The following is a 14,132-nucleotide window of genomic DNA, read 5'->3' on the forward strand; positions in this document are numbered from 1 at the left end:
TAAATATAGCCATAAGTATAGGTATAATAAATGTACGCATAAATATAGCCATAAGTATAGGTATAATAAATGTACGCATAAATATAGCCATAAGTATAGGTATAATAAATGTACGCATAAATATAGCCATAAGTATAGGTATAATAAATGTACGCATAAATATAGCCATAAGTATAGATATAATAAATGTACGCATAAATATAGCCATAAGTATAGATATAATAAATGTACGCATAAATATAGGTATAATAAATGTAAGCATAAATGTAGGCTTACGTGTATATTAAGTGTAAACATAAGTGTAAGCATAAGTGTAAGCATAAAGTTAAGCATAAATTCGTGCGACTATGTGTACATATGTATATATATTTATGTATGTATACACGTATAATGTATATACATCCTTATGCACGTATACCCCTACACTTAATTTTTTTTCGAAAAAGGCTCCTACATACGTGTCGTATAATGCCAACGCGAGTTCAAATGAAAAACACAAATGCAAAAATAATTGCGTGTAACTTTATACTTTTTTCTTTATTATAAATAAAATCAATTAATGCTTACAAATGTTGACTTCAAGAAATTTCAAAAGTGCTCGATGAGCTTACCAAAATAAAATAAAAAATAAAAAATAAAAAACAAAAATAAAAATGAAAATGAAAATACAAAATTGTACATTCGAGTAATTTTACAAAGAAAATGGAATTTGCAAGATTTCTTATTTCGTTTTGCATATTTATTACCTAGTACTTCTTACTTCCAACTTCTTCCTTTTTATTTTTTCTTCTCTACACTTTTCAACATACATATAGTACATATTACACTGTACGCAAAAAAGGAGCGTACAATTTTGTATATGCATGGGAAAACGAAGCTATTTTTTTTTTTTTTTTAAGTGAAAACATAAAAAATAGTAGTAAGTGAACATTTTAATGCAATTGAGGTTGGAGGTGCCGCACTTATTTAGCTATTGCATGTACCCGTGAAGAAGCTCGTGAATATATGTATGTATGTATGTATATATGTATGTATGTATGTATGTATATATGTATGTATGTATGTATGTATATATGTATGTATGTATGTATGTATGTATGTATATATGTATGTATGTATGTATGTATGTATATATGTATGTATGTATGTATATATGTATGTATGTATATATGTATGTATGTATGTATGTATATATATATATTTTTTTTTTTTTTTTAATATTTTTGCATGCATGTGCATGTTACATACGTGGACATACATATAATATACGCACCACTCGGCTCAATGCACTTCCGGCCCCTCTCACTATTGAGACCCACAACATAACAACATAATATATAATCCTGATTAAGTTGTTATTACAATGATCTCATGATTTATCTTTCTCCTTCTGTTTCTCTTTCTGTTGTACATTCCTTTTTGAAAGGAGCCATCGTTTAATTCTTGCAAAGGATTATACAAAAGAGTGGAAATAGAAACACAACACTATATATGCAGCCGTGAAGCAATATTTGTGAGTAGCATAGTCCAACTTGTCAACAGCAGAGTAGGCCGATTTCTAATCAGCGGAGTAGACCCATTTCTAATCAGCAGAGTAGACCCATTTCTAATCAACGGAGTAGACCCATTTCTAATCAACGGAGTAGACCCATTTTTTGAAAAGCAAAAAAAAGGTAGTTATCTTAAAGACACACAGAAAGACGATGCGAAAGGTACTCCTGTCGAACAAAAAAGTTTATGAGTTAATAGCCACAAACAACTATAGAGGATATGAAGAAGATATTAAGGATATAGTTGAAAATAAATATGCAAAATTGTTAACATACCTGAGCTCAAATAACAAGTACCACGAAATAGTATCATTAAAGCTGCAGCAGTATATTAATGAACATCTAAGTATTAAAGAGTCTAAATCATATTTTTTCGGTTTTTCAAAGGAACTGCTAGTTCATTGTTTGAAGGTTTACTTTTACGATGCCCTGTACCACGAAAATACACATCATTTGAGGTGCGAATGCGCTCAAGTGGGGAAGGAGCTGCAAACAGATCAGAGGAATGGACATTGGAATGGAAAGCAAAATGGAAAGTCGATGGAGCAACCATCCCAGGAGGAAGCCCTCCTCAAAGAAATAGAACAAAACGCGCATTTGATTGAGATGGACAGGCTACATTTATTATACTGTGATGAGTATTTTTACATTTTTAAAAGCATCCTACATATATTGAAAGAGTGTAATATCTTTTATTTTTATCAGAACTACAACACAGAAGACTTTTCATATGAGCATAATTTTATGTATGAACTTTTTTCTATATTAGAAAGAAAATTAAATATACAGCAATTGATACAAATATATTTTGACACATATAAAGACACGAACAACTATTTCGAAATGATAAAACAAGTAGATTTAGAGAACAACGGGTATTGGGTATATAAATATATTTTATTATTTCTAAATGTGCAAACGTTTTGTATTAATATTTTTTTTTTTCTACAATTAAGATTAAATATATTGGAAAAGTCTAATATCAAGTCCATTCTTAGTATATTTTTAACGTTCTCTAGTATTAACTTATCTAATAGGTATTATGCTAACAATGATATAATAACGAATGCACTTCAACAAAAAGAATACTCAATTATATTTCTAATAGCATCTGTAAGTAATTTTTTAACGTTAGAAGATATTAATAAATATGTGAAATGTTCCTCTTCTATCAATTTTTTTAAATTAATTTTTCTTTTTAAAAATAATATTTCAACGAATAACTATCAGCAAAATGTACGGCTTCTGTCATATTGTCTAAACTACTTTGATGATATGCTTCAAAATTTTTCATTTATTGATTATAGTTGTGTGTATAAGAAAGTTCTGTTGAATATTTTGGATAACGCCCTTTGTCCCGACGAGATTAGTGAGCATCTAAGGGAGGAGGAGCACAGTGGGGGAGGAAATCCTGGAAGTGGTATTGGAAGTGGTACTGGATGTGGTACTGGATGCGGAAGAGCCAGCCAGACCAACAATGGTTATAGGAACGATGGTTGCAGTAATGACAGCGGCTCTGATAACACGGAGGAGATCGGGGTGAAGCAGCAATTCACTACGTATCAAGAAGAGAGGAATAGCAGCTGCTACGTTACACCCACTGGAGGGGTACTGGATGAACGTGGCTACGTAAGTTATAATGGAAGTGGACATTTATATGATAGCAGTAGTAACCACAGCACCATTGGTTATAGTATGCATTTAAGAGGTAAAGGTTTCATGTATAAAGAAGGTAAAAGGATAAAGGATATAGAACAAGGGAAAAGACATTCCCTTACTGAACGGGATTTACACTTTTCACTTATAAAAAATATAAAAAAACATATAGAAAAAAAAGAATTTTTTAAGAAAACAATCAATAGTAATCTTTTTTTAAAAATATGTATTAGTTTATTTAAAAAAGAAGATTTGCTTTTATTTTCCTATGAAATAAAAAAAAATTATAAAAATATAAAAACTTGTATAGATTATCTTCAAGGGGATGATTTACAGTATGATATATACTCGACGAGTTATTTCTTCTATGACTATAATTATCGGAGCACAGAAATTGTTATTACTGAGGAAGAAAGGAAGAAAATGGTATCTCCCTTTATTTCTATTGAAAGCAAAAATATTCTGCTTGAAATGTCGACTCTATTTTTTTCGTACGATTACTTGAAGGTTTATTCTGTGAGGGCGAATCGAAGTAGGGAATTATCGAGGGGGCTGGGGCGTCTTCGTTGTAAGAGCGGTAAACAAAAGAGAAGCATGCAAAAGAGAAAGCAGCATAAAAGCAGCAACATATACCATCCAGTCATATTGCATAATGTGAACCGACTTCTGTTAGAGTTCTTTTGCAGTAAAATATGCAATTCTTCTATTAATGCACTGATAATGTTTAACCATAACTTGTTATCGATATACAGAATTTTGAAAGCGTTAATAGGGACAAGCGCTAATCTAATTAACTTCAGTGAAGTTACTAAGGCTGTTCAGTCCTTTTCAAATAGATGTTATGAAAATGATGACAATACTGTTACAATTTTGGAAGATACAATATATTATAAAATATTAGAAATTTTAAAAAAGAAAAATTTAAATAAAAATAGTATTTATATTACATATATTGAATACTACTACATTTTGTTGGACTACTACTGCAAATTTCTGTATAGTAATTATTCGGATAGGAATGAGAGCAATAATTTTTCCAAAGATGGCATGTTTTTCTTTTTTAAAAATATAATTAATTTTTTTTGTAAAATTTTAAAAATAAATAAATGTTTTCATTTACTAATCGAAATAAAATTGAATAATTATTTTAAACTGTCGTATGATATTAGAAATAGTTTTATAAGTTTATTTACTTATCTTTTTTTTTTCTCCATAAGATTTAAAGAATTGACATTATTAAATTATGATATAGTAAGCTGTTTACTTTTTTTATTAAAAAAAATTAATATTAACAAATTAAATGCATATATTTTTCAAATGTTTTCTTATGTTGAACAAGAACAACTATTAAGGAAGGAAAGGAATGAACATCTTTATATAAACAAAGGAAGGAACATTTTCACTTCATCTGATGTAGATACAAGTAATGATCTTAATAGCAATTATAATTATGAAAAAATATGTACAAATAATTATAACGACCATAGTGTTGAAAGCTTTAATATTAATTATGATAACCTTACCAATTTTAAGTTGGAAAAGGATTATATCGACATAAAAGACAAATTTAGAATTGATATTTCCTTTTTGAAAATTTTCTTTCTCCTGAGTGAGGTCCGACGAGTGGATCTAACTGAGGATGGAGTAAAGACTAGTGAAAAGGATAGTGGAAAGACTAGTGAAAAGGATAGTGGAAAGACTAGTGAAAAGGATAGCGGAAAGACTAGTGAAAAGGATAGTGGAAAGACTAGTGAAAAGGATAGTGGAAAGACTAGTGAAAAGGATAGTGGAAAGACTAGTGAAAAGGATAGTGGAAAGAATAATGACAAGGATAGTGGAAAGACCAGTAACGATGATGGCAGCAAGACTAGTAACGAGCACTTGAAGGAAGACAATTCTTGCTACAACGTTAACGAGAAATACGAGAACAACAGCAGTAGTGGCAGCAACGTATGCAGTAGTGATATGAGGGGGGGTAAGCCTTCCCCCCTGTACGGAAGCACCGTCCACCCTATTATCAGAGTTCAACGTTATGATAAGCACAATGGTAGAGGTGCTACTGTATACCGCAGTCAGCAGGGGGGTAGAGTAGTTTCACCTTGCAGTTACAACAACAGCAGCGGAAGAAATTGTGGAGGAAGCAACGGTCGAAGAAGCGGTCAAAGCAGTGATCGAAGCAATGGTCAAAGCAGTGATCGAAGCAATGGCCAAAGCAGTGATCGAAGCAATGGCCAAAGCAGTGATCGAAGCAATGGCCAAAGCAGTGATCGAAGCAATGGCCAAAGCAGCAGTCGAAGCAGTGGAAGGCGTAACAGCCACGTTAATTACCGGCAGCAGGATCTGTGGAGGAACCAAGAGAACGCGAGGAGTTACTACACCACGGAGTGTATAAGCCTGGAAGAAATATTTATTATCACTCTTATGGAACTGTGTGCAGTGGAAAATTATAGGTTTACATTTGTAAACGACTTGTTAAGTTTGTATGAAGAGGAAAAAAGGAAAAAAATATATATTAACACAGAAATCATTTTAATATTATTTAAAAAGGTTATAAAGAGAAAAAAATTAAATTTTTTTTTTTTTAATATTTACAAAACTTTACAAAATAAAGTAAATCATATATTAGCAAGTATAAATATTTTAATAAAAAAATGGGTTAAGTGGACTTTTAAAAATTGTAATAATACATTTAAAAGAGAAAAGAATATTAATATAAAAAAATTGGTAAAATTATTTTTTATATCTTTTTATAAATTTGTAAAAAATTATTTTGTACAAATACATGACTTTATTGACAATTTGAAAATATATAATAGTAAAAACAATTTTGATGATTTTTTTTTTTTAATTTTTTCAAAATATGTAAACAGAGTGTTTATCGACAATTTCTCTGCTTCATTCATATTTAGCTTGTCCAAGTACGCAATTTTAAATGAATGTATGTCTATAATTAATTATATGATAAAAGTGAGTAGTAACGTGAATATTGAGCAAGTTAGACAAATACATGCGGAGGTAATGAATGCAGTAAGGAAGAAGCACCCCCAAATGGTTGAAAATGATAGCACACGCAATGCAATTAATGGAATTAATGGCAATGAGAACAATAATGGCAATGAGGACAATAATGGCAATGAGAACAGGGATAATAATCGTAACAGTTATAACTGTAGTAATAATAAAAATAAAAGCAGCAGCCGTAATAATGATATCAGTAATATTAAGAATAGCAATGGATATGGAAATGGTAATGGAAATAATAATAATAATTATTATTATAATGAGACAGCAGACGAGGGAGTACACCCCTTGTCAACGTACAGAATGACAAACAAAATGAACGAATTGCCTGTGAATCACACAGTGAAACCATATTCCACCACTACCTTCAACAATTTTATGAACAACATAATTATAAGTCATAAAACTCTGTTAAATAAACCTGATATGTACATAAAAAAAAAAGTAAATATATTTCAAATTGATACCATGAGTAATGACCAGTATTTGCACAATCATTATACGATGGACTATATAACGGATCTGTTATTACTAGAAAAGCAGGCAAAGGATGGACAGAAGGATTTCTGCACGCACCACGGGATGTTCCATGCGCACAGGAATTTTTGTAACATGGACAGTAATAGAAGCGGCGATATAAGTGGTAATAGGAGCGGCAATAGGAGCGGCAATAGGAGCGGCAATAGGAGCGGCAATAGGAGCAGCAATTACAACATCGATTGCAAGGACAATTACATGAGCAATCGCAAGGACCTCCACAATGGAAATATTGAAAAACTGCTTCGACAGTCAACCATAAACTTTAATTTGATCGATGAATCAACGAACGAAAACTCCGTTAATCAGCATTCCATGTTCAGCCAAAGTGAGTACCTTACTAAGTACAATTTAACATTTTTTAAATATTTCTGTCATATAAGAAATCTATTAAAAATAATTTTTCAGAATAATTATGTATTTTTCTTAAGTGATTTTTTACTTATGAATTATGAACAGTCAGGAAAAAAAAAAAAAAAAAATATATTTTTTTTTAATTATAACCTGAACATGTCAGGTGATTGCTTTTCTTCTGTATTTAATCTTTTCATAAATGAATACAATGCAATTTATTACAAAAGTGGGCATGCCATTTTATCCCATTTCAAGGAGATAAATTACAGAAAGTTGTACGAACAAGTTATTAACCGAATATTACTCATGTATTCACTCTTGTTGGACCCTTGTTATCATTTCATATTTCTCAAGGAAGTAAAAGTTATATGGACAAACATTTCAAATCAGATATTCTCTCTATTCAACACTTCCCACCTTATAAGTAACTTGTTTTCAAAGGCGTCCTTCAGCATCATTCAGAAGGTGAGTCTGCTTCGGCTTCCTTGGGTCGCGTTTCCCTCGTGCATGTGTATTTGTGTGTGTATTTGTGTGTGTATTTGTGTGTGTATTTGTGTGTGTATTTGTGTATTTGTGTGTTTGTGTGTGTATTTGTGTGTGTATTTGTGTGTATTTGTGTGTGTATTGTGTGTGTATTTGTGTGTGTATTTGTGTGTGTATTTGTGTGTGTATTTGTGTGTGTATTTGTGTGTGTATTTGTGTGTGTATTTGTGTGTGTATTTGTGTGTGTATTTGTGTGTGTATTGTGTGTGTATTTGTGTGTGTATTTGTGTGTGTATTTGCGTGTGTATTTGCGTGTGTATTTGCGTGTGTATTTGCGTGTGTAATTGCTTATGTATTTGCGTGTGTAATTGCTTATGTATTTGCGTGTGCAGATGCATGTACAGCTACGTATAAGTATAAATTTGCATATACGTACACACTTACATATGCATACGATTCGTCGCATTTCATACGGTGTTTTTTCCCGCTTTACAGAACGACGTTGTGAGCAAGTCCATAAACAATGATATCCAGCGCATAGAGAAAAAAATGTTTGAAGGAAGAAGAGAAATATTGAGCATGTCTTTACTATATTTTGTTTTATATAATTTCAAGAATGTGTACATGTTATACGAAAAATTAAATACATATTTTAGGATAAACAGTTTTAACAATATTTATTTTTTATGTAAATATAGTAAAGGTTATTTACCTCTAGCAGATATTTTAAAATTGTTTACAGATAAATTGTTATACTATTTTGAGAAAGTGAAGGAAATAAATTTTATAAATTTAAAATATGAATATACAAAAAAAATTTTTAACATCTTAAAGTTTTTATATTTTTTTATAAAAAATAATGATTTAATACATGTAAGAATATATGAAGACATATATGATATTCTTTTTTACATAATAAAAGATTTTGTTGACCGGGACAAGTATGTCCACTCTTATAATATAAAGGAATACACGTTTAACAAGTTGAAAATTTTAAATTTGTGCCTGCACTTTGTTAATGATATTTATTTTAATCTGTTCAGTGATGATGCTAAGGGGGGAGGAAGAACAGAAGTAGGAACAGGAACAGAAGTAGAAACAGGAACAGAAGTAGGAACAGGAACAGGAACAGAAACAGGCATAGGTATAGGTGTATGTGTAGGAAGTGAAAAATATTCTGAAAAGAAAAATCATCTGTGGAATTGCATGGAAGAACTTCTCAGCCTATTTGCAGTTAGATTACAAAAAAATGCTTCTCTTTTTTTACATTCACAATTGTTTACTTGTTATAGGAAAGATATGAAGAAGGAGCTGTACAATTACATATATAACATGAACGTAATGAGTGAATTGTTGGAACTCATTATCAAGGGGATATATATAAAGGACAGTTGTATATACAAATTAATTATAAACATATGCTACGATAGAAATATATGTCGTATCTTTTTTAATATCAATTTTAATAATTTGAATGAATTGTTAAGGAAATATTTAGATATACATAAGAGAAAAAATGACAGTGCATATAACATAAAACTTCTTCTAAGTAACAATAAAAATATACTCATTGAAAAACATGGACTCATAAATGATGATGCGTTAATAGAAAACATGATAGAAGTGTTTAATGAAAAAAATATTTATTACAAGTATATACTCAACTTAGCTGAAAGTAAAACTGCGCAAAATGGACGAAGCGAACAAAATTATGATAACATTTTTGAGGATAATAATGACTATATATCAGTTAAAAATATGCTGCAAAAGAAAATTGAACTGCTGGATGACGATTATGTGAGTTTGAAATTTTTTGAGGGGAAGTCCAAAATTTACGGAGAAAGAAATTTTCTCTTTGACATAAATAATTATTACTATTTATTGAATGCTTATAATAATAGTAGAGTTTGTCAAGAGTGTTCATACGAGAATGATGATTATACTTACACAGATAACGACACCATTTTTAGTGGGAATGCAAACAGATTTGATGAATATAAGACAGATGATAAACTAAAAAAAAAAATTGACACGAACATTTTGAAAAATATGCACACCATTTTTCCGCATGACCATGGTCAGGCAAAATCGTCAAAAGGGGGAACCAATTCAGATGGGAAAAAGAAAAAGAAAGAGGAGGATATTACAAAGCGGGGAAATTTAAGAGGGGAAGAAGGGGGTAACTCAAGTGACAACAGTAGTAACGTTGCTCTTCAGCGGGATAGTAATAAAAATCGAAATGACGATTTTACTATACTAGTGGCCGGGGGTATATGGACGAATGATGAGCTAGGGAACTCGATTGGAAGGTATATCTTGAGAGATGAAAAATTAGAAAGAAAAAAAAAGAAAAAAAAAGAAAAAAAGAAGCATATATTTTATATTGGTAATCATGCTATACCAACAGTATTTATTTTTGCAAAATATTTTAAAAACGAGATCAACTGTATGAAATATATTAATTTAACCCAAAGTACATATGATAGTAAGCTTCGTTTATTACTAATTTTATATAAATTTATAATTATAATTAAGCATAACAAAATATTCGAAGATGACAACTACAGAAAGATGGAGAAATTGTATTTGCAAAAATGCCATATTAAAAATAGTATACCATTTCTTTTCTTTGTATATGAATCTATGATAACATTTCTTGAGCCGTCTGTGCAGGTAAAAAAAAGCGCGTTTTACTACATTTTAGTTATTAATATTTTAATAAACCTCTTTTCGCTGATGAATGTGCATGATCGGGGAGGGACTAAAAAGAGGTTCCCTCGAGCAAAAGGGAGGAAAGGTGAGAGTGAGGGTGAGAAGCATAACAAGAGTGAGAATGAGAAGTATAACAAGAGTGAGGGTGAGAAGCATAACAAGAGTGAGGGTGAGAAGTATAACAAGAGTGAGGATGAGAAGTATAACAAGAGTGAGGATGAGAAGCATAACAAGAGTGAGGGTGAGAAGCATAACAAGGGTATGACTTATGTACATGGTCATAATTCGGGCAAATGTGGATCCCCCACTGCAAACGATAGAAACGTGCATAATAAAAAATCCCGTGCAGAATTGATGGAGAGTAGTAGTGAAGACGATATGGAGAAATATTCGAACTACTTTGATAGTAGTGTAGACGAGGATGAACAGTATAACACGGATTCGTGTCAAGGCAGTTTCTACTGCGACCTGTTTATTGATAAGTCGTTTATTGCTAGCATAAAAAATAGGAAAAACAGTGCCGTATTTTCCATTCTGCATAACATGTCGAAGAAGGAAATTGACAAATACAAATTTATTGGAAAGGAGTTTGCTGGTAGTATATGGGATAATGATCACGAGGGGAATGGAAAAAACGAAAAAGAAGTCGAACATGTGTATGGAAACGTGCATGATAAAGAGGACGATAAGGCGGGTGGTAAAGCGGATGGAAAGAAATACAAGGAGAAACTAGCCAAAGAGAGAACAAAAAAAAATGGATTGGATAAAAATAGTTTAATTTACAATATGCCTCTATTCCTGTCCCTATTCGTTAGAGCCATTACTATCCATTTGCATTATTTTAATTTTTATAATAAAAATGTGTATATATTAAAAAATTTCAACGCCTTGCATGTGCCAAATTCTATTATGAAGTATATTTATCCTGCAAATCATTTTAACATCAACTTGTTTGTAAGCATGCTAGAGCTTTTTTATGTGTCTGCTAGGATTTATAATAATTATTTTATTAGGATAAACAGAAATGCGTCCATACGAAAGGGTATTGAAATAGAGGAGGTTGTAGACGTGGTGAAAACGAGAACAAAAGGCAAAAATAGTGTTAAGATGATACATACGGATTATTATAATACCACTAGTGAAGGTGAAAAAAGTAGAGAAATAGAGAAACAAAGTGGCGATAAAGAGTGCATCAGAATGAACAAAAATAGATCATTGAATGAACAGAACGGATATACTCCGGATTATACAGGAAAATCGCTTTACCTGAACATGTACATAATTACACTAAAAGAAATATTAAAAGAATGTTATGAATATCATGATATACATATGAAAGATGAAGAAAGCATTCGAAGATGTTATTATCTTGAGCACATGCTTCTCTACTTCTTGTACAATCGGGTTAATACCCTATACGAATTACTTTACAATTTTTTTTTTAAGTTTCTGAAGGGAAGAAACAGTAATATTTACAGTAGTAGCAATCACTACCATCTTCAACATCAACTCCAACATCAATATCATCACGAACGTCGACATGGGCAGCATCATAGTAGCAACGTTTTTGATAGCGTTAACGAGAATATATATTTGATTTTGGAAAATATTATATATGACCAAATAAACAAAATAAATAGCTTTTTGGACAATAACGAGTATTATTATTTTTACATAAATACATTAACCTTCATCACACTGAACACACATGTTTGTTTACATATGCTTAAGAAAGATATATTGACAAAATTAATTTATGTTCCTTTGATATATCATTCCCTATTTGACAAGAGCAAAAGCTTTAGTGCTATTTATTACGTTAGTGATGACCAATACATACGGAATAAAAATCATATTATTTTCTGTTCTTTAATTGTCTTAATAATTAAAATGTTGTACATATTTATAAATACTGTGATATGTAGTGGTGGTGCTGCTACTGCTGCTAGTATTGGTGCTAATAATTTATACTATTACTCCGAAAATGCTCCATATCACTTTAGAACAAATTTCATGTACAGCATGGAAGGAAGTCTTGTACCAAGTTTTGCTACTGCAGGGAATGTTATGTATAGTTTTACGTCGTCTGTAGGTGGAAATATACCAAACAGCAATGAGCTCGAAAGAAACAACAATTTTCTTAACAACACAAACATAAACAGCAATTATGCAAATCTTGATGAGAGCGATTTAAATAAGATGCAAGGAGGGAGGCAGATGAACAGAAAGGATGACAAAAATTACCACAATGATGAAATCCACCACAAGAACAAAAAAAAATGGGAAATAAAAATGGATGGACATCCCATCACTGACGATGAAATTGACTACTTCCTTGATGCTATAATAAATATAATAGAAAAATTATCAGATAGAATAAATTTTATTTTTTTAAAAATTGAAAAAATAAACTGTCTAGCTATATTTGAAGAATCTTACTTATATGTGGAGCTACTTACAAAGCTTTCTTATTATTGTACCATATATAATATAAACAATTTTCTTATATCATTAATGGACAAAGGGGGAGTAGAGCATCATATATATTATATAAATAGAATATTAGAAAAATTTATTTATGAAAAAGAGATTATTATTAATCCATATAGCCCATATGAAATAGCTGCGTCGTCAAATGTAGCACATGTAAAGGGAAAAAAAAAAATTAAAAAAAATGATTTCTCTTTATTTACTCAAAGAGTTTTATACATATGTTATAAGTCTATTCTAAATTATAACACCATACTGCTGAACATAATTCAAAGTCCTTACTTCACGTACTCGTACTTTGTTTTGCATCTTTACATCATGATACTTAAGTCTACTAGGCTCGTCACCACGTTCATTGAGCACTTTGGAAGGAGGAACACGACCCTCATAAGGACGGTAGGGCGAGCGCTAGCCTCACAGTGTGGTTATATGTATACCATTTTTCATGTGGTTATATGTATACCATTTTTCATGTGGTTATATGTATACCATTTTGCGTGTTGTTATATGACTGCATATTTTTTTTGTGCGTGTTATTCCCCCACCCTTTTATCGTCATCCGTACCTCTATTTCCTATGCTGCTTCCCCTTACAGATTAAGACCAATTCGGGGTTTTCCTATGTACCTATCTGCCTAGACATAGTGAACACGATGAAGGTAAAAAAGAAAGAAAAAATTTATTATACTAGAGGAACAAAGGGTAAATCGAGTTTCGACTATTACCTTAGTGAGAGCAAATCAGAAAGCAGTGAAATGTCGAATTATTCAAATGAAATATACCAATATAATAGATCGATTGATGAATATATGAACACGACAAGAATTTATAGGAATGATTATTTGTTTAATTTTTTACCAGAAATGATTCATCTAAAATCTTATTATAATATATTAAAAGAAATACTTGAAAGAAGTGCCTATTTAGGGGCTTATCTTTTGGATAAGTTAAAATACTCATGTGAAGACTCTTGTTTGAAGCAAATTTTATTTAGTAACGTTTGTTCTTATTTAATACATATCAATACAACCCTACTTCCGTCTAATATATGCTCGAATAATTTAAAAAAAAAATGCACAATTGTTTATAATTACGTCGTTAATATACACAAAAAGTAAAGCCTCTCCTGGTGAGAGAAAATAAAAAAAAAGGAGCACCATATGGATGGGCGTTCATATTGCATATTTGTATATACTTATGTGCGGTAAAGTGATACAGGTGAAGTGGGGGTGGAGGGGAGTAGCTATCGCGGAAAGCGATTACGCATCTTCCCCCCGAGCAATCATCCACGTTTTGGTCATTTGTACTGGTACACAAATTATTGAGCATA

General features: G+C 31.1%; 1 protein-coding gene across 1 annotated transcript; it reads left to right on the forward strand.

Annotated features, from left to right (window-relative positions):
• Positions 1-1,703: 1,703 nt before the first annotated feature.
• On the forward strand, positions 1,704-13,920 carry PmUG01_04019900 (conserved Plasmodium protein, unknown function; the record flags this gene model as incomplete). The annotated part of the gene is made up of 3 exons (XM_029003195.1): positions 1,704-7,583; positions 8,097-13,199; positions 13,399-13,920. 3 exons carry the CDS (start codon positions 1,704-1,706, stop codon positions 13,918-13,920), a joined length of 11,505 nt encoding a protein of 3,834 aa, XP_028859653.1.
• Positions 13,921-14,132: the final 212 nt, after the last annotated feature.

Source organism: Plasmodium malariae, assembly GCF_900090045.1.
Source record: "Plasmodium malariae genome assembly, chromosome: 4".
Taxonomy (NCBI): domain Eukaryota; phylum Apicomplexa; class Aconoidasida; order Haemosporida; family Plasmodiidae; genus Plasmodium; species Plasmodium malariae.